Raw genomic sequence first — 20,964 nt, 5'->3', positions numbered from 1 at the left:
TGTTCTTTCTAGAGAGAAGAATTCAGTGCTGGACTGTCCTAGATGTTACCCATGGTGCAGCTTCCGAGGACAGCTTGATTTCTGTGACTTGAAGAGGAGGCACATGTGCAGTGAGCCAAGAGGACATGGGCTTCCAGTGCTTCTGGAACAATGATCAGGTATCAGCAGTGTTGATATTTGGATTGTAGTAACTAGTCAGAAACTCAAAAAGATCTCAAATGATAACGTGCTCACTCCTGCAGTTGTCCTTAAATTCTAAACATGCTTCCCTTTCTAAGGTAGGGATGAGCTGAGTTCACCTCCTTGTTTTATGTTGTGTCCAGAGCCATTTCCCTGCTGTCCCTGCAGAGACCTGGTGGGATCCAGCTCCCATGGGAGTAACAGGAAGGGACAAGTGCCAAAGGGGTGTGTGCATAGACTGAGGTGAAGTTAATCTTAGTGTTTACATTTTTCCAGTGTAACTTGGAGTCTGAAAGCATTTGAATCTATTAATTCCAGTGTATTGATGTTGTGAGGGGATAGCTTTAGGATATTATTTTCCATTGTTATAAGTACTTTTTCATGGTATTTCCCTGGTGATTGGCTGGAGAATGCAGATTCTGAGAGGAATCCAGGCTGTTGTAGCTGGAGTAGAGATGCCAGCAAAGTTCCAGAAACGCAGAGATTAATGGTTTGTTTTGGATATTGCTGTTCCTAGGAATATATTATCTCTTGATTCTGTGCCATATATGCAATTCTGTAGTGTAACTACATCTATTTTATGTATTAAAACTTAAGTTGTAAAACTTGTATGTTAGCAAACCACATATATCTGTCTATATGAAGAACTGAAAAGGAGCAAACTCTATAAAAATTCCGTAAGCTTTGGGGAATTAAGTTTAGAAGAATATGTGAAAAATAGTTTCTTGTTTTCTTTGTAGATGCTAGTTGAAAAATCATTTATTCTTGTCTATAAAATTATCTAGAGTTTTCTTCAGTTAGTTAGCTGGACATCTGTGTAATGCAAGAAAATGTGGTTGTTTCACTCCAGGAGACTGAAAATGGTTTTGTTCTACACATTTTCTTTACGTTTGTGTGGTCTTTGTTGTACAGAGATGCTTCATGCAGAGAAAGCTACAGATACGTAATTTTAGGATGTGCCTGAGCTGCCTCTGAGTGGGATTGCAGGAAGATGTGAGATGGAGCTACATTTTGGGATTTGTTTCTTAATATAAAAGCTGTCAATTTTTTACCCATTCTGTGAGGAGTGGTGGGTGCTGTAGAGGCAGAGCATCCATATATTTAGATTCTGGCTGTCTCTTATTACGAGCTATAATTAAGGTGAAGTATTTTGCTGAAGAATTGAATTCTCCCTTGATTTGAACCTGCTTCCATCTCAGTGAAAGCAATTAGTTGCTTGAACCACCCTGTCCTTGCTTCATCAGTGACAATTCATCAGTTGCTTCATCGACATTGCTGCTTTTAATTTATCTGATTTTTTGTGGTTAATAGACAAGGCACTCTATATGGGAGTGCTCTGTATGATGGTGGTGAGTAGAGAAGGCTTGAGGATGGAAGGTGTGGCCCTAAGGGGAGCTGTGACAGTTACAGAGGACTAGAGGTTATGAAACACTCCCGTGAAGCCCTGGGAGGTCCCAGGGTTAATGCTTCAGCTGATGTGCTTCTGAACATGGCTCTCAGTCAGCCTCTCTTAGCCATGACTTGAATTTACTGCTGTGCTGCTGGTTTTCCCTGGATGGGCAAATCCTGTGCAATACACAGCTGCTGGTTTGAGCTGGAGTACTGGCAAAGTTTGATGTGCTCCTTAGGTGAAGTCTGTTTAACTTTTGGTTGTCCCTTAAGATCAGTTCTGTGATTTAATTCCGAAAATATTTGGGGTGCTGTGCAGTGACCCCTTTGGGGTGCCTTCTCCATCATACTGCAGTGTCCAACATTGTGCTTGAAAACAAGGACCCAACCCTACTGTTGACACGTTCAGTGTTCTAAACCCCAATATTCTGCTAATCATGACAGTAACTATTTAAAGTGCTGTCACAAGTCATGAAGTGAGTAATTCTGCGTCGTGATACCTCACACAGATTAAGAGGGCTCTTCTGGGGTCTGCAGTGAGCACTGGGGGAGCAGAAGTCCCTTGGGAGGGAGGAAAAAAGAAGCAGTGAGCTCTGAAGCAAAACCTACTGAAAGCTTCATGAGTGGCACGAGTCTGGGAGGAAGATGCTGAGCAGGTTTTGTTTGCCTGGAGAATATTTACATAGAGCTGATCCACTCTTCTTGAAGGAACTTTATCACAGTACTACAGAGAAAACTGTTGGTACTAAATATAGAGCCTTATTCTGGGAGTCTCATGACTTGAGTTCTGCTATCTTAATGGGCTTTCAGCAGTTTTTGTAGGTTTTTTGGTAGAAAATCTGAATAATACTCCTCAAAGGGGTTGTGTAAGAGTAGCAAGGAGAGAAAGATTTAATTTGGTGAGACCTTGCACTCCAAGAGATCAGAGGAATTTTTCAGCTCCTGCTGTTGCTGCAAAGCTTTCAGTGCTTCCATATCTTCACAGAAGATCCCTCTGAGGTTCCAAAAGTTCATCTTGATCTTTTCCATCAAAGTAATATCACTATTGCTGGATGGTTTTGTAAGATGATTTTTTTTTCTTTCCTTCCTAGTGGAGGAAACAACTTAAGTTCCTTAGGCTGCTACTTCACTGTTTACCATTTAGAAAAGTTCTTCTCACAGCCTAAGTAATTTTTTCTTGTTGCACTTTGAGTGCATTGTTTTCCTGCTCACCACAGATGTGGAGTATGAATTCCCTCTTTCTTTGCAGAAACTGTTTCTGTATTTAATAGAAACATATCATATCTCATTCTTAGCTTCTCATTTCACTCTGTCCAGACTGAGCCACCTCACTGAGTTACCTTCCCCATCCCTCAGAGCTCACCTGATGACCTGTCTGCCTTTGCTTGTTGTTCTGGGGTGGTTTCTCACATTCCTGACAAGCCTTTCCCAAAAGTGAACTTTCCCAAAGGCTTCATCAAAACTGAGAGAAACAGGAATTTGTGTTCCTGTCAATGGATAGAAGTGCCTTGTTTGTGACAACTGGATATTTATAATTTGTGCTCAGTCCCTGATCCTCTCCATCCCCAATCCTTATCTACAGTGCAGCTGCTCAGCAGTTGTTTCTATATTTATGCAGGTGATTTTTTTTCCATCTGAACAACACTTGACCTTGGGGAATTGGACTGCATTTTTAATCACTTCTTCAGTTTCATTAATTCCTCCCTGCAATAGCTTCCCATTTATGCATGTCTTTTTGTGGCAATAACATAAATTATGGGACTTTTCTTTCCACATGGCACTAATACTGAGGCTTCGTTGTCAGGTCTTACTGCTTTTTGCAGGTTCCTCACCTGGCAGAGGAAAGGTGACTGTAGCTCAGCTGGCTTTAGAAGTGTCCCTCTTAACTGCTATTTATGAATACTTTTAAAACTTTTAAGTTCAGTATTTCTCACTGCTGGAAACTCTATTAGAGTTAATTACTGTTATGGAAGACTTGATTTCAGCCTGTTCTCAGGGAGGAATATTGTTTTTGTGCCTGTTTCTCTGAACAAATAGATCTGGGTTTCTCACATGGCCTCTGCCCAGCTGGCCACCACCACTGTCAGTCTGGGGAGGCTGTTGTTCACTTGCTGCATTAGCTGCCCTTTCAGCAGCTATAATGTCTCTTAGGTAGCACCATTTTCCTTCCTGATGGAATTCCAGAACTTCTCTTTATGTCTCAGGAGCTGGGCTGCCATCCTTCAGAAGATGAAAGTCTGCAAATGGAGTTTCTTGAACTTTCCCAGCCTCATCAGTGCATATTCTTAACATTACAGTGTTATGTCTCCTCCTAAAACTACAGACTCGAACCCCAAAGGCAGGGCTCACCTGGGACACAGGAGGGGAAGCCACTCAGAAACTCCTTAAGAAAGGAATCTCATGCCTAAACGAGCAATGCTTTTTGCCTTGTCATTGTCTTTTAGTGCCTTCAGTGTCTTTATTTTACTTTATTGTTGATTCCTGCAGTGTTGCTGAAGGCAATAGAAGGTTAAAGGAAATCACCGTAGTTGTTGTGTGCTCCTACCCATCATGGCTTGCAGAGCACACCAAAAAACACTACAGGCAACAGCGTGGAAGGTGGCTTTGTGTAAGAAACCTCACTTTTGGGTAACAGAAGTTGGTAGTACTTTGATTTGGAGACTGCAATGGTGGTACAAGTGTCTGTTAGTTTTCTTGAGTAGCTGTTAGGAATACTCTTGTGAGAAGAGGAGCTTTCCCTTGGGATATTGCAGGTCTGTGAGTCTGTGCCCGTTTCCAGCTCCCTGCTTTCATTTTTAAGCAGACCCAGAGATCTCTTGGTGGCTCACTGTAGCTGCTGTTCAAAGAGCAGAGGCAGATCTCAAGTGTCTGATCTGAGAGGCTCTGAGCCATGTTCTGGGCACAGCCCTTTTGCCTGGGGAGGAGCAACTTGGGCACCAAAACCTACCCCCAGCTTTGTTTTACCCCTTAATTTGTGTGGGACTCATCTCCCAGCTACAGGCTCTGGGCTGTGGCGACTCAGGAATGGGGTCTGAAATCACCAGGGCTGTCCTGTTGTAAACAGACCTCCTTTCCAGACAGGGCTCCTGTCTGGAATTGCAGCTCACCTTTGTGTGGGGGTTGCACATGTCCCACTTTGGGGCTTTTTCTCTTTTGTTCTGGTCACACTTCTCAGCTCTCAACGCTGGTCCTGTCAAATCACAGTCTTGTTCACCTGCCTCTGCAGGGAGGACTTCTCAGAGTCCCAGGTCTGGGCACATTCTGGATAAAATCCTATACAATAAATACATACATTTCATTCCTGGTCTTAGTAAAGTGCCATTGAGAGAATTGATTTTAAATTGTGTTGTATTTGGCCTGTTGAGTGTGTAAGAGAGGTACAAAATCACAAAGAAAAGGAAGAAGAATAAAATAAATTGGCCTATACTACTGTGTTACATGTTCAATTCTTTCACAATACTCCAGTCTCCTGTAACTGATATTTCTGGAATACTGGGGCATCAAATAGGCTCTAGTCATAAATCTCTGTAAACAGCAAGTTTGGAAGGATGTAACAAAGAAGCTTTGCTCCTTATAAAAGAGAAAGGTGACTTGCACTAGGTCAGGTCTGGACATAATGACAGCATGAACAAGAATCTGATTCTATGATTCTGATTTTCTCCTTCCATCCTGTCAGCCACTTACTACTGAAGATTAGGACACTCACAAGAGGGATGTGTGCCTCGGGCTGGGAAGAGTGGATTCAAGATTTCACAGATGTTTAGAACTTGACAATGAAATGCCCCTCTCACCACCTTATCTATGCAAATATTTACCCAGGCGTTTGCGAATCATTTGCTGTCTCACTTCACTTATTTACTCACCCAGGTAGGAAGTTTTCACAGAGCAGTCCCTCTTGTACCTCCAAGAGTGTGCTGAGTAGGTTTATTAACAGCCTTACTGCTGCATAATTATGAAATTAACCTTTGAGTCACTCCCATCTCTTTTCTAATTTCCTGCTGTTGTCAGTGGAACACGCCACGGGAAGCATTAAGGATTTGCTTTGGATTTGTGCTTCCCTGTGTGGCTGTTACGGGCCACTGTCACAGGCAGGATCCTGGGATAACTCAGCCTTTGGTCTGAGGCAGCAGAACCATCCTTCCCTGTCAAAGGTTGGCTTAGGACTTTTTCCCAAGTTGCCAAGGCCTACAAATAACCACGTATGCTATTTTTGAATATTGGCATAATATTGGTATTCTCAGTCTTCTGCAATTTTAGTCGTTCACCAGTTTATTAAAAATGAAGGTCACAGGATTGGAGAACTTGTTAAATGATTATTTTAAGACTGGGCTCAAATTAATAGGACGTGCCAACTAGAAATGTTACGCCTAGCAGATGCTGTATAACATTCCTATTAGTTATTAATTGGCTTGGAAATACTTAATTATCTTGTATTTTTCAAATATAGTGAAGAGTTCATTTTTAAAAATACTTTTAGCTTTCTTTTTGCACCCCTTGCCATCAGTTTGGCCTGTTACTTCTCCTACTGGTCTAGTTACTTGGTTGCCCATAATTCCTTTCAGAAATCCTGCTGCCTGTCAACTTTTCACTGGCACTCTTGAGATCCCTTAGGAACTTTGGGTTTTTGGTATCTTACACCCTTGTTGTATATAGTACATTTCCACCCCCCCCCCCGTATTTTCCCATTAATACTGAGCCAAATTGTATCTGGCATCTGATACTTGAGTTCTCTGCTTTTACCAATGATTTTGTCTGAGCAAGACGGGGGAGAATATTTTCTCTTTCTAATATTGAGCAACTTAGTTACTGATCAAAAGAGCTGTGTAATGTGTACTATGAAAGTACTTACCCGGTTGCAACACAACATAATCATGTAGCAGCCATCAATTTTAGGACAGTGTGGGTTGTTTTTTTGTTTCACAGTGAGTTAAGATGTTGCCTTGTACTAAATTCAGGACATTTGTGTTTAAAAATTTTAACCTCAGCAGTTGAGGCATAGATGAAATTGTGTGTTGGGATACTGAACCAAGCCACCATGGACAAGAAAATCTGAAATGCTATGCACAAGCTCTTTTCTTCTTCTGGAAACTTGCTGGGGTTTTGTTCACACTTATTTTCTCTGCTGTTTTTTTGGGTTTTGTTGTTTTTGGTTTTTTTTAATGTCGCTGCAATTAACCCTTGGAAACCTCTGAAAATTATTTTCCTTTCTATTTTTATTCTGACTTTTCTTATTCTATATCGATATTTCTCCTTTTCTTCCTCTTCTTACATGTGCTACTGTGCTCTCCCTTCTAGTTCCTGAGTTGATCCCTTTAGGGTAAGAGAGTAAATTAACATTTTTATCTGTTTTGAAAATGCCAGGGAAATCTGGAAGCTGTTTCCATCCCATGGTGGTGTAAAGCTGAGTGCTGGGCTCTGGAGGGGAAGGGAAGGCAAGGCAGGGAGTCAAAGCAGGTGCAGCTGGGATTTGAAATGGGGACACAAAGTGATCCCTTTGGTATCTCTCTCCATCCCTCCACTCCTGCTTCCCCTTGGGTACAGGAGTGCTCAGGCTGCAGCAGTGGCATTGTCTGGGCAGAAATCTTGTGCTTTGGTGACTTTTAGCTCTTAAAGAAGAGATATCTCTAAAGCAAAACTAAATTCGTGGTTTCTTTGATCTTGAAAGTAGGTAGTAAGAAATTTGCATTCCTTTTCATTTTCCCTGGCCAGATTTATAAATCTCAATTCAGAAACCGCAGTCCGCAATCCAAGCCCTCCTCCTCCCTCTGCAGAAGCTGGTATCAGTGGTGCTGGCTCACGTGAGATCAAGTGGGCACAAAATCCTTGGTTTTTCCGCCCAGATCTGTGGTGGTGTTACATCCAGTCCTGGTTTATTTTGGGACGTTACCCACTTTCCATAAGGAAAAGTGGGATTGTCTCAGACGTTCTTTTCAGATGTGCCTTACCAGAGTAAGTTTTGGGACACCCTGTTCTGACATAATTGCTTCCTACTCGCTAGGAAAAGGTGTGGTGAAAATACGGCAGTTCTGTCTCTTAATAATTTTGAGGCTGGAAATTGTTCAGAAGGAGTTTGAGGCCAAATTGGTGAATTCTAGTCAACCCTGAGACGGTGTAATTGCAGAGCCTGCAGCCCAGGTTATCCTTCAAACCTTGACCTTCATTCCTTGTCATGCTCATCCCTCCATTCCTTCCCTCTTGTTTCAAAGATACAGAAAGAAGGCAGAACTCGTGCTCTTTTTTTTTTGGTTGTCACCGCTGCTCACGCCGGCGGTCGCCAGGACTCTGCCAAGGGTTTGGGTGTCCTTGCCTCTGGGCTGCACAGTAAAGCGTATTCCATTGCCTTGGGATTGGAGCTGCCGTGGGTGCTGTGCCCACCGTTCCTTACGCAGCCCCGGGTGTGAAACTCTGCCTGCTCTGATCTTTGTTCTGGATGTTCCTGAGGTTGTGAGCTTGTCCGCCCGCTGCCGGCAATGTTTGACTGGAGCTGAATGTGGGATTTTGTTAATGCTCCTATTTTTATTTTACTGGTGCTTTTGCATCGCTAATCAAGCACAAGCCTCCTATTGTTCTCCCTGCTTCTTCCTCCCGGTGCATGCTTATATTTAGTTATTTCAATAATCATACGCAGGGTTTGTAATCCCGCAAGAAGCCGGGGCGGTGATGAACTCCTTTTCTGCTTGCCGACCGCGTTCTGTTCTCGTGGCAGATGGCTGTTACTTGATCCGCCGCTGTTCCCGGAGCGGCGGGGCCCGGGGCCGCGGAGATGCGCTCCCGGCGCGGTGCCGCTCCCGGGGGCTGCCGGAGCGGGCGGGGACTGGCGGCCCCGCTGCCGGTGCGCAGCCCCCGCCGGGCTCCATCCAGCCCGATTTCCATCCATTCATGAATCCGTGACGTCAGCACGCTCGGTGCTTCTTTGCAGCAGGCTGCAGGATTGTGTGGGTGGAATTTCCTTTTATTTTGCAACACTTCCTTTTTTTTTTTTTTTTTGCCTTCCATCTTTTTAAAACAAGAAAATGGAGCATCACATAGGAAATCTTCATCCTTGTGAGTATTTGGGGGGAAATGTGTTTCTGTGAGGGGGGTGTGTGTTTGTGTGTGGTGTTCCATGGTCAGCGTTCCCCTTTCTCCATTTATTTCGGAAGGACAGATGGATGTTGCATTTGTGATGGGAAAGGGCTGAAAAAATGATGCTGAGAAAGGGAAGAGGAGACATGAAACCTTAATTTATCCATCACTGCCTATGAATCCAAGAGCTGGCCTGGCCTTTGCCTGTCGGTGTGGTGTGCTGGACATTTTTCACTTGCAATTTTGCACGTTATCTTCTCGTGCCCCCCTTTTAAAGGGGAAGGGAATGGCAATGGAGAATAAATATAAGTGGAATATACAGGCAATGACATAAGAATTACTAGATAGTGTAAAGAGGCAGAGTTGTAATTTTTGCCTTTGGGGAATTGTATTTTTTTTTCCCCTTGTGGGCTAATCAAACAATTCCTCCTGTGTGTTACAGTGATAAATAATTTAATTTTATTTCTGAGATGAAGGAGGTGCGTTTTTCTTTCAATCAGCCGGGTAGGAATTTGCTCCTGTATTATTGAAAATAGCAGTTTGAGCTGTCTCTGATGTGCTGAGCACAATTTTCACCCCTCATTTTCCTAATAAATGAGGGAGCTGGGACTACCTTTGCAGTTAATGATACTGTTCACTGGGGCAAGATTTGTCATATTCCTGCTCACCTGAATGGGCATGATGTCATGTTTTCTCCCAATGAAAAGAAGAGCTGCTCTTTATTTTTGTTTTGGGGGGTGGTTTAGGTGCTGCAGTAGCTTAATCATATCAAACCACATGTCTCCCTTAAGTAAATGAAAAATGGGATATTTTAAGTAGATCTGGAGAAAGATGACATCAGGCCCATGTGTTTGCATATACTGATTTTAGCAGTAAGCAATCTGTTCAGTAGAAGTCAGAAGAAGATGAAGGAATGTATTTGGATCAATAATTTTGAGGGAGAAAATATGAAAATGTTTGAAAGGAGAGAGATGCAGTTGGTCTGGTTGGGAAATGTGGGCACTTTCCACAGCACCTGCTGTGTGGGTAGCCACAGATACCTTGGGATACCCTAGACTGGGGAGGGTAGAGTTGTCATGGGTTTAAAAGTTTTTGTCACTATCCTTTTTGTTGTGCTCCTGGATGTATACGGGTTTTGTTTCTAGAGAGAGGCAGCCCTTTGAACCTCTGTCTGTGACAGCCTTCCGCTGAGAAACACAAATAAATCCGGATTTTGATGTAGTGGGGGTTTTGTTTGTTTGTTTTGCTCTAACACCAGTTTTGTTTCCTGTCTTTGGGGCCTCCAGTCTGAGTCTTTGATCTAGAATGGTCCTGTCATTCAGATTTGTCTTTGTCCCCTGCTGCCTGATAGTTAAATTTATAGCTGGCATTCATTTTGACCCCTGTGCCTGGAATTAGCAAGTAACTTCTAGCACAGAATATATGGTAGGGACTCCCACTGTTCCTCAGCTATAGGTGAACTTGGATTTAATCATGTTTGGGGTTTTTTTGGTTGCATTTTTAACCTCCTTCTTTTGTCTCCTATTGTAAAGACTAGGTAAGTGGCTTATCTCCAGTGGATCAGAAAATTGGGTAATGATTTATTTGAAAGTCTCTGCGTGGGTAAGACCTTTCACAATTAGGAGTTATTTAAACATGGGTCTGCTCTAAATAGTGGCAGGATAAGAGAAGTTTTAAGTATCTCTTGTTTTCTTAGGACTATTTTTGTAGCAAATATGAGATGGTGGCTGATCAGGCTGGAGCTGTTCCCACCTGGTACCTGTTCCAGGCTGTCTGCAGTTGAGATGTGGGGAATGGATTTTCAAGAGTAGGGCTTCTCAAAATGGCAGAGTTATTAAATAAAGCTTTTTTTTTTTTTTTCTGAATACAATACAATAAAATAAAAGAAATCTGGCATGGCTTGTGTGAACAGATTTTAAATCAGTGCAGGTTGCCCTTCAGCTCTGGTCCTTGGGGCCAGGGCAGGCAGGGGATGGTGCACTGAGCCCTTTAGCCAAGCTCTCACCTGAGATCCCTGTGGAGGAACACAGCAGCAGGTTCAGTGCTTGTACAACTTCCAGTGAGTTCTCAGCCATAACTGAATCCAAATGAGTCAACTGAGGCAAATGTTACCTCTGAGGCTCTCAGGAGTTTGGCACTTCACCAAGCCCTGTCCAGCTTATGGGACTTTGTTTTTTATCCCTCCTTGGCAAAAACATCCCGTGCAGGGGCTTAGGCTTTTGTAGGCTCCTATTTTGTGACATTGCAGCAAATCACTCTCATCTCCTGGGGAGTGGGGGGGTAAATATTTCACCCAAAACACAGGCTACTTAGGGCTGAATAGCAAGTTGGCAGCTTTGGCTGGGCCAGGAGCAGCAGCTCTGTGTGTAGTTACTCCCACCCCTATAAATACTCAGTGTGTGCTTTAACCTCGGTGCTCTCTCCCTGCTACAACTTCAGCTGAGGAGTTGGTGGTTGGAGGGGGTTCAAGGCTTTGGCAACAGTTGGGTGTAGGTGAGGAGGAAGAGCAGATTTGTCTGTGTAAAGTCTGTGGTTTATAACCCTCTGGTGAAGCTGTGATTGTTGGTGCTGTTCCCTCTGGAGCCATTGTTCCCTCTGGAGCTGTTGGTAACGTAGCACCGAGGTGCTGTGAGGGAAGGAAGGAGAAAGTCCAGGCAGGGGTGAGAGGCTGGACTTTCTCAGTGTGGTGGGCTGGAGGAATGGAAGTCTCTGTGCAGACGTTCTATTCATTCCAGGGATGCTTGTCCCTTCCAGTCCCCCATCTCTGTTACCTTCTGGAGGACACCAAAATCAGTAGTGCAGCTGTACAGCTGTGACTCTCCTGTTGAAACACAGGGAGTCCAGCCTCACCCTCCTTCTGTGCCTGAGGAGATCCTCAGGTGTTGGGCCACCAGCTGCAGCCCAGGGGTGATCCAGCTGGGGTGTGCTGAGTGCTGGTCTCTGCAGGGTTGGATGGCACGAGCCGTGCCAGGCCTCAGGAGCTCCTCTGGGATGCAGCCCCAGGACTGTTGTTTGTGTGTTAGCAGCACGTAAAGCTGTAGTGGAGCAGGCTCACACCTCTAACCCTGCGCTGTCGCTAATACAGGCTTACGAGAGGCTCCTGAGCAGGGCATTGTGCTGCCTCTGTCGAGGAGTAATCCTCTTTGCTCGTGTATGGTGCTTGCTAAATACAACTTAGTACTGCTGTCATTTCCCATCCGAGATCTGCCAGCTGGATTTCGAGTGTCCTTCCCCTTCCCAGCAGGTGCACCCAGGCTGGGACCTGGTGTGGGGTGACAGGGGCCAGAGCACTGCACCTACCCCAGGAATTGTTGTACTTCCACGGAGAGCTGTTGAGTTACTTTAATACTGGGTGTGAAACACATAAGCTCTTAGTGCTGAGAAGTTTGTGTGAGTAGCTTTTACATGTAGAATGTGCTTTGCAAATGTTGAATAATTCATATCTACTATAAAAATAAAAACAAGCGTAGGAGTGAGTGAGTGAGTTTACCTGAGACCAGTCTGACACCTCACGTGAATTCAAGTGAGACTTTGATTCATTCACTGCATTCCTGAAAGCAGCACCGTGATATTGATCTTCATCCTCAAAGGTCTTTCAGACATTAATTAATTTTAATGCTACTCTTTGGAGGAAAATAGGGTGTTTCAGTTCTGTGAGGGGGGGGAACTTCCAAGATATCATTTGTTGGTAGGACTGGAACATTTAGTGCCTTCATGTGGCAGTGTCAGCGAGGCTGTAAGGCCTCTGTGAACTAAACTGGAAATTTTTCTGGTGTTTGTTGTTGTAAAATATTTCAGTTTGAATCCTTAAATCTGTTGTTATTACTTAGTAATTGTAATATAAAAACATGTAGTAATTATATAGTAATAACATACAGTAATTATATCATAATATAACAACATATGGATCGATAATACCATGGGAATTGTCAATGAGGTAAAAGTGCAAACTGGGAAGGATGAAGAGAAAAGAACAGAGCCTGAAGCCTGTGACTGGGTTTGAAAAGTTGTTTCCTGCTATGGAGACAGCTGGAAAGGAGAAAGAGAAGTGTAACTTAAGGTCATTTCTACATTTTAATCTGAGGCAGATTTCAGTAGCAATTCTGTAGTATAAAAGGCTGATCAGCATTTAGTCTGTCTTTATCCCAGCTGAATGTTTTCCAATAGATTGATGGGCCTGTGGAGGAGGGTGTCAATGGTGAGTGAGATGCCAGAACATGGAGTGTGGAGCTGCTGGTGTTCCCTGTGTGCACGTAGCTCACGACGTGCAGCAGCCATGGGGAGGGGAACAAGCAGCAAATGGGCGACTTAGTGACGCTGATTTTTGTGAAGGAACTGCATGGTCCTTGCTTTGTTCCCCTGCTCCCCAGAGGTGGGTGGCTCCTGGGTTCCCCTTCTCCCAAAGCACCTGGGCTCGGAGCAGGGCTGCTCTCCAGCAGGAACGTGCAGTCTCCGGTCCCTGCAGCCAATACGAGAGTCATTATGCAACACCACTTATTTCCTATGGCATCAGATTATGCAATTTCTGAGCAGAAGAATGCAAAGCCCTGGAAGAACACAGTAGCATTTTAGCAGATCCAAAAATACCTTCTGCAGGGTAGAGGCAGCATTTCTGTGTGTAGTGCTGAAAATACGCCGTTACGTAAGGTGCTTATTTCCCAGCCGGCACTTGGCAGGGCTGCCAGGTGAAGCAGGACGTGCTCTCCCTGCCACTGGAGAGAGGTCTCCCTGCACCACGGGAGGCTGGATGGGTTCTTCTTCACCAAGATGAATTTTTATTGCCTTTTTTTTTTTTTTTTGTTCCTTTTGATAAAATAAAAGAAGTGGGTGCTTGATTTCTGTTTCCAAATCTAGCACTGCTTCGCCACCCCCCACAAATTTTGTGACCTTATGCTGAAGGAGGTTCTGGTGAAACATTTGTCTCATGGTGTTGGAGGTAGAAATTCATTCCTATGCTGAGAGCCAGGGCAGATGCACACATTGCGTGTGGGGATAAGAGTCACCAGTTCTTTTAAGGTGAAGTCTGCCTTGGAAATCTATTAAATATCTTTGCAGGAGACAAGAGCATGCTAGGAAAGGGGATCTGGTTGATACAATCTGTTGGGATTTTGGCAGGAATACTTACCAGAGACTCTTAAAGGGACTAAGCAGCTATTAAATCACAGAGGCACCAGGCTGGCAGACAGATCACTGGTTAAATGATATGGAATAAGAGTAGGGATAAAAGGATGGTAATGCTGAAGCATTTTTCTCTGCTTTGGAGATGGCATTACTCATACTCTTCCCACCTTTTCTTCCCTTATCCAGATAGTTTAGGAATATTCTGTTTAGGCTGTGAAGACTGCACAAGGAAGGTGTTGAGGGTGATAACTATGGAGGCCACCTGCAGGGAGTACTGGAAGGCTCTAGTGAACTTGGGTGATAAAATATCAGTTCAATTTAGTGTTGATTAAGAACAATTCAGTTTTAACATCCTGTTGGAATTAGGCTTTTCCTGCTCAAGAATGAGATCTTAGGTTGTGAGAGACCCATGGAAGTTAGCTCAGCATCCTGATGAACCAAAATGATCATTGTGCCTTTGTGCATTTCTGTGGCATTCTGTCCTTTTTGGGAATCCTGGCTGTGGTCTGACTTCCTCAACTACCCAGAAAAGCTGCCCTATCCCTGGAAGTGTTCAAGGGCAGGTTGGATGGGGCTTGGAGCAAACTGGGTTAGTGGAAGGTGTCCCTGCCCATGAATTTTAAGGTTTTTTCCTACCCAAACTATCCTGTGATTCTATGTTCTATAACTCTAAGGTGATCAAAGACTCAGAGCAGGTTTCATATGGTGAGTGAGAAGGTCAAATGAGAATTGTTAGACTTGAGAAAAGATGTTGGAGTGGAGGGTGGGATAGTTTTTAAACTCACAGCTGGAATTAAGGAGATAATAGGTTCAGGTGTCACTGCAGCAGTGAACAACTGGCTGTTCGAAGAAAGAAAGGAGTTAAAGATGTGCAAATTGAAGAGCAGCTGGTGTTACCTTCTACAGCAGAGTTAAGCTACAAAGCTCCCTGCCACAGCAGAGTGTTTGCCGAAGTGTTCTGGTTAAAACCATTCCTTGGCACATTTGCACAGGACCAGTGCTTGGTGTGCTGTGAGCTGCTGGCGCTGCTGGGGGAGCTCTGGCTGCCTGTGCACCCTTCCCTTGGCGCTGCAGCAGGAAAGGGGATGGATGAACCTCCTGAGCTGCTGTGGCTTCACCCCATTGCTGCAGCCTAGGGGCCACTTCTTTCTCCTCAGCCAGGCTTGCTTGGGATGTGCAAGGTACCAAGCAAACCTGCAGCTGGCTTTGCACAGAGCCAGAATTTAGCATTTATGGGTATTTCTTGGCTGGTACATGGTGCTATTTTTGTCATTGTCAGAAAGGGTTCAGGCCACAGAGCTAGACAGGGTTCTCTTTTTCACTGGTACAGCCACAGACAAAAGGATATCACAACTAAAATCACTGTTCCAGAAATGATGCATCCCTTTTTGGGGATAGATGGAATATATTGAATAAAGACTGAATTAAATCATCATGAAGTCAAGCTTTGTTGTGATAACACAGACTGCATACAACATAGTTACATGTCTGTGCTCTCATGTGCTTAATGCCCATGGCTATGTTAAAATATTCTCTTAACATTTTAAAATGAGGATGAGGATGATAGTTGTGAGCCCTAAGCAGTTGCTACCACATCATTCAGGTGAGGATTATGGTGTCTCCAAAAGAAAGTCTCCTTATGTTGAGGTGGCATCCAAGTATTTATTGGAGAGAGGAAGTAAAAGTATGTGTTCCAGTCAGGATTCTGCAGGAGGTGCAGTGTAGTGTAGTGTTTGTCTGACAACCTGAAGGAGCAGTGTACAGCACAAAAAAGCCAGTGTTACAAGAGTTCACTTTCCCAGGTAAACGTGCTGTTTGTTGTGGAAAAATGTTTATATGCAGAAATATAAACAGAGCTGTTGCAGGGATGGAAAATCTCATCTGGGTCAGATGAAGAATTTTCAACTGCTTCATGAGAAATTTATTATGTTTTGGCAACATAATTGCAATATTTAAAGATAAGGCTGGGTTGTGGCTGGGCATTTATGTGGTATGAGATGGGAAGAGATGTGCTTCCTTGAAGGAGCAGTGTGTCTTGAGAAGGAGATTGATGCCTTGAAAACACCCAAGCTTTTGCCTTGGGCTACTCCATACTTGGCTTAAAGGTTTGCCCATCTCCTGGGCTGGGTTATACCAAGTTAATGTGGGCAAGCTTCATCGTGTGGTTTCTATTTTTACAGCCTAATGAAACAGATAATGTAACTTATAAAAATGTAATGTAATTAATTAATGTAATAATGTAACTTAAAAAAAAATTCAACTCTTCTGAAAACAAGGAGTTTGCCTTTTGGTGATGTGTAACTCATTCCCTATTAATATATCTGCTTTTACTTTTTGTTTACAAAGCAGCCATGCAAAACACAAGCCTATATTCTGAGTAATGTAAAAAGTGTGGCAGAAGAGGAGTATCTTATCCACTCATGTAATATTTTCCTCATCTGGAGACCAGGAAAAGAAAGTGATGAAATCCTGCATAGTAAAACCACATGGTTCAAACCCCAAAGGTCAGAAGTGACAACCAAAGCTCTGGGACTTGCCAATTCAGCAGCTCTCACTCGTTCCTGTGCTGAAGTTGTACACAGATGGGAGAGGACTGTGCATCAACCTGTTGTAAAAATTCCCTGTAGAATTTGAGAGAGAGTCCCAAGGGGCAGGAGAACGTGATGGCTGTGCTCTATAGACAGGCTTTTAGTGGTTTTGTTAGATTTTAGAACATTTTTAAAGCACTGTCACAAGCCACTAGTTGAGATGATACACACATAAATTCCAGTTGTGTTATCAGTGAGGGAATGTGTAGTTACCTTGTTGTGCCCACTGTAGCCAGGAGGAAATGACACTGAGTACCAGGAAAAAGCAAGGGGACTCCAGGGCTTGGCTGTAAGTAGGGATCTGGGCAGGAATCTCCTCTGTCCGTGGTAGTTCCATGTACCAGGTGGATAATTTCTGCCAGCAGCTCTGTTTCAGCCCCTAAACATGGATCAGACAGTTGCTTTTATTCCCTCTGCATGTTGGAAGTGCAAGCAGAGATTATGCTTCACTGGCTAAGACAGAAATAGCGTTCAAGGAAGCGACCTTAGTGTTCCTGGAGTTTTGGGCTGTTGGGAGATTGAGTGGTGGCCTCTGTGCTTACACCACCTTTCCAGCACATGGACTTTTGGTTTGGTTTGTGTGCTGTGTCTGGAATGCTGTGTCTGATTTGCCACTCAATTTTTAGCACAGCTCTTTAAAGGAGAAACTTTAAAGGAGGAACTTCAGTAATGGTCCACGCAAGGCATTGGGTTAACTCAGCTGTGTCTGCAGACCTGACCATTGTGTTGACACTCTTGTAAATATTGAACTTGTATAGTCAGCCACGTGCTTTGGTGGCTCCGGGGGAGTGTGAGGACACTTCCTGGATGGCTGTTTTCAGGGACAGACACAATATCAGGCAAGGTGAGAGCATGCCTTGGTAGCTGATGCACCCACTTGGTGATTCAGGTAAACTCTCGCTTTTGTATAGTTTTAAACTGCATTTTGGGCTCTCTGACATGTTGAGGTGCAGCCACACTCTTCCCAGAAGAGGTGCATTTCATGCTCCTTTCGTCTGGGCGTGGTAGGATTTTGCCTGGAAAAAAATACTTTGCATGGAAATGGAGTCATTTACAAGAAGTTGTGATTGTACAAAATTACACCGAGCCTCGAATCCCCTTCCAGACAGAAGAGAAATTTGTTAGTGCAGAGTGCATGAACTCATCAAAACAGTTCAAATCCGAGGGTCTGCCTTCAAGTCTGTGTGTGCAGCAGCACTTGGTGAAATCTCAGTCTCTTAAATATGCACAGTCCTCCCACACATGGAGCTTCCAGCTTTTGACTGGGAGGCTGCTGCAGCAGGAGCATCACTCGGGTAGAAATAGCACAGCCCTTGGCTACGCCTTTCCCTGGAAAAGCTAAAGATGCACATGCAGATCATAGACATGGGATCCCAGGCTGGTTTGGGTTGGAAGGGACTTTAAAAATCACCCAGTGCCACCCCTGCCACGGGCAGGGATACCTTTCACTGTCCCAGGATGCTCCAAGCCCCATCCAACCTGGCCTTGGGCACTGCCAGGGATCCAGGGGCAGCCACAGCATCTCTGGGCACCCTGTGCCAGGGCCTCAGCACCCTCACAGGGAACAATTTCTTCCTAATATCTAACCTAAACCTGCCCTTCTTCAGCTGAAGGCCATTCCACCTTGTCCTGTCACTACGTGCCCTTATGAATACATCCTGAATGGCAGTCTGGATATAATGAAACTTAAAATTTTCAAGAAAATGTTTTTCTTTGCCTTTTATTGGGAAGAGTTCAACATGAAAAATCTCAGCCTTTTGGTACTATGGTTAAAAAAATAGTGGAGGCATGACAATAAAACTTGGGAAATGCTCTTATTCCCTTGTTTGAAGAGATGGTGAGGTCTAAACCAACCTAATTTCATTGGATTAAGTCACATTTTGCTAAGGCAAGAGGTTGCACATTACAGAATTTACTGCAATAGAAGAGAATTTTAAAAATTCATTTCCCCAGCAAGTCAACACTGATGTGGTATGGCAGAAACCACCTTCTCCCCCTCCCAGGGTTTCTGCACCACTTTGCTTCAAGCTGGCTTGATAGGAAGCTGTTTTAAAAGAAGTGCTGCTGTTTCATGCTCTCCAAACAATGAGTTTGCTACACCACTGAAACTCAGGCTGCTTATGTAAGGCCCTAAATAAGGCTGTATCAGGCCCGTTTGAGAATAATTCCATAACTTTTGTATGCCTCCTCTCCCCATGAAGCACATACAGGGGCATGTAAAGTGGCAGGACACTGTGCCTAAAGGCTTTTTTTATTTGGAACATCTCAGTGTTGGAGAAGGCAATTTGATCTGGGAAAACAGACCTGACATCTCTGAGTCTGGGGCTTTGTTCTTGGCTGAGCTGTGTAGTGAAAAGCTGTTCATTCCCTGTTAAACCTCCACAATCAAACATTCCAGAGACAGAAAACTGCATAGAAATGTAAAAGCGAAACCTTACACTGTAGTAGTGTACTCTTGAGAGTCACATAGCAGCAAAGTTATTTTATCCTCCAAGTCTGATTTAATCCTTAATGCACTTCCCAAGGCTTAAATTTGAGATATTTTGGGACACTGTTGCCTCAAACTCTGGCCTTTACATTTGGGTGTCTTGCAGGACACCTGGCTGATGTGTTATTTGCGTTGCTTAATACTCTGTGTTACAAAACCCAGATTTCTCTGTAGGAGCAGTGGTTGCATTTTGCTCTTGTTTAAACAATCACTTGTCACTCCCTGACTTTGGGTAATGAGCAGGGGCTGTGCCCAGGAACGCTGAGTTGGGCTTGGCCGGGTGTTTTTATGAAATTCTGTTCAGGTCTGAAGCATTTTCTTATCAATAACAAAATCTGCGATAACATAACAACTGCTGCTAGTGGTAATTGTACTATGAGGTCACACTGCAGCTTCCCACCCTGGGGAATTGGTCTCTGTAATGCTGGTCACTGGCAGGTCGGGAATAACCAACTCTCCAGCTTCCTGTGAGTCGGATTCAGCTCCTGCACTGGTTTGGGCTGTGCTGCAACCTCTGCCTCACTTGCTGTTTTGCTTTCTTTTAAGGAACAAATTTTACAACCTAAATAAAGCTTTTATGGAAAGCCCATGTGATCAGGCAGGATACAGGAAGGTAATCCAGGTTCCTGGCTGTTCCTGTTTGCTGCTGGAGAGGGCCTGAAGCCCAGGGCAGGAGTTTTTCATCCTGCAGGCTGAAGGGCTTATCTCGCCTCTCTGCAGTGACCTCATCCTGAGGAGTTATGGCACTGAGCTGTTCCCCTGCCGTTGGCTGTGTCCTACCTGGCCACCTCTTTCTCCCTTCCAGTGGCTGTTTGCAGAGCCTGGAAATTTGCACCCACTGTAACTGATCTAACTTTTTAACAAAATACTTTCTATTAAGGCTGGTTTTTTTACCCCCTTCTCAGCTTCTTGTGGAATTTAAAACTAGACTTTGTTCCATGTTGCAGGCTGAGCCTGTTGTGTTAGAGCCTCTTGTTTCAGAAGGGACTATCCCAAAAAACTGTTTTTGCAGTGGGTAGCTCTGGCAGCACGACCCCCAGCCATCAGCCTGGCTCTGTGGGAAGGTAGCACCACCACGGGTTGTGGAAAAAGAACCTCTCAGTGGAGCACAGAGCAAGAGATAGGGGCACTTCTTAAAAGGGATCCCAGCTCTTGTTTAATGTGCACCCTCCCCAAAGCTCATGCAGGGAAGAGGTGGAGAGCAGTGGTGGGAGATCAGCAAGGAGGGTCTGCTCTTCTGTGAAGCTCTCAGAGTTTTACTTGCTTATGACATGTGTATGGTTAGAGAATTGAACACATCTTGCCATAATGGACATGGAGGGTCAATCAAGGCCCAGGATGGTCATAACTAGGTTGGGCTCTGCAGGAGCAGCTACAAAGCATCCCTTGGTGGACTCGAGGTACCTGTATCACCGGGCTTTGTTTCTCTAACACCTTGTCTCGAGGGTTTGCAGAGGGATCCTGAGTTTGTGGGCTGTGCCAGGCCCAGGAACAGTGGTGGGACTCAAATCATAGCTGAGCTGGGGCCAGCTTCAGTCTGATAATGCTGTGGGAATTCTCTGCAAAGAACCTTTCATGATTTTGACCTTTAGGCTCTCATTTAAAATTGTGGTGTTTGTTTACTGGGCAATTCCTGCAGTAGGTTACCGAGAGTATTGCCCGAGTGGAGTTTCTGTTGGAACCATTTATTTGTTTCTTTTAGGGCAGTAATTATTTACCAAGTATCAGCGGCTGTCTGGAAAGTCTAGTTAATTATCAGCTCACCTCAGTGAAACTGCACGTAGTGAAAATACTTAAATAAAAAATTGAAAGTTGTTCTTTTTCCTCTTGTTTCAGGTACTGGGCCCACGTGTCGCGTGTGAGTTGTGTCCTACAAATGCTCTGAGCACCCCCTCGGGCCGTCTCCTTGATGCACCCTCACGGCATTATGGCCAGCACTCAGGAGCGCCTGAGCCTGTCTTCCTCTCCCAACTCCATGGGCAAAGCGTTCTGTGAGGACAAAGACTTGGGGAGGTTCCCCGACGAGCACCCCGCTGCCGGGAGCCACCCGTCCCCCGAGCTGCTGGAGGACGTGCGGGAGCGGGGCTCGCTGCCGGCCGAGCTGCTGGAGGGCGTGAGCAGCCCGGGCACGGC

General features: G+C 44.5%; 1 protein-coding gene across 1 annotated transcript in view; it reads left to right on the top strand.

The window, feature by feature from the left end:
* MAP3K13 (mitogen-activated protein kinase kinase kinase 13) overlaps nt 1–20,964 on the top strand; it is a 63,804-nt gene that overhangs the window by 20,545 nt on the left and 22,295 nt on the right. Inside the window, exons 2-3 of the mRNA XM_017729390.1 lie at nt 13–158; nt 20,668–20,962. Coding sequence (XP_017584879.1) covers nt 20,741–20,962 — 222 coding nt within the window. The 5' untranslated portion in view covers nt 13–158; nt 20,668–20,740. The remainder of the gene's footprint in view (nt 1–12; nt 159–20,667; nt 20,963–20,964) is intronic.

The sequence above is a fragment of the Corvus brachyrhynchos genome, unplaced genomic scaffold (assembly GCF_000691975.1).
Source record: "Corvus brachyrhynchos isolate BGI_N302 unplaced genomic scaffold, ASM69197v1 scaffold63, whole genome shotgun sequence".
Lineage (NCBI taxonomy): Eukaryota > Metazoa > Chordata > Aves > Passeriformes > Corvidae > Corvus > Corvus brachyrhynchos.
The sequence above is the reverse complement of the archived record's forward strand: the minus strand, read 5'-3'. Positions and strand labels throughout refer to the sequence as shown.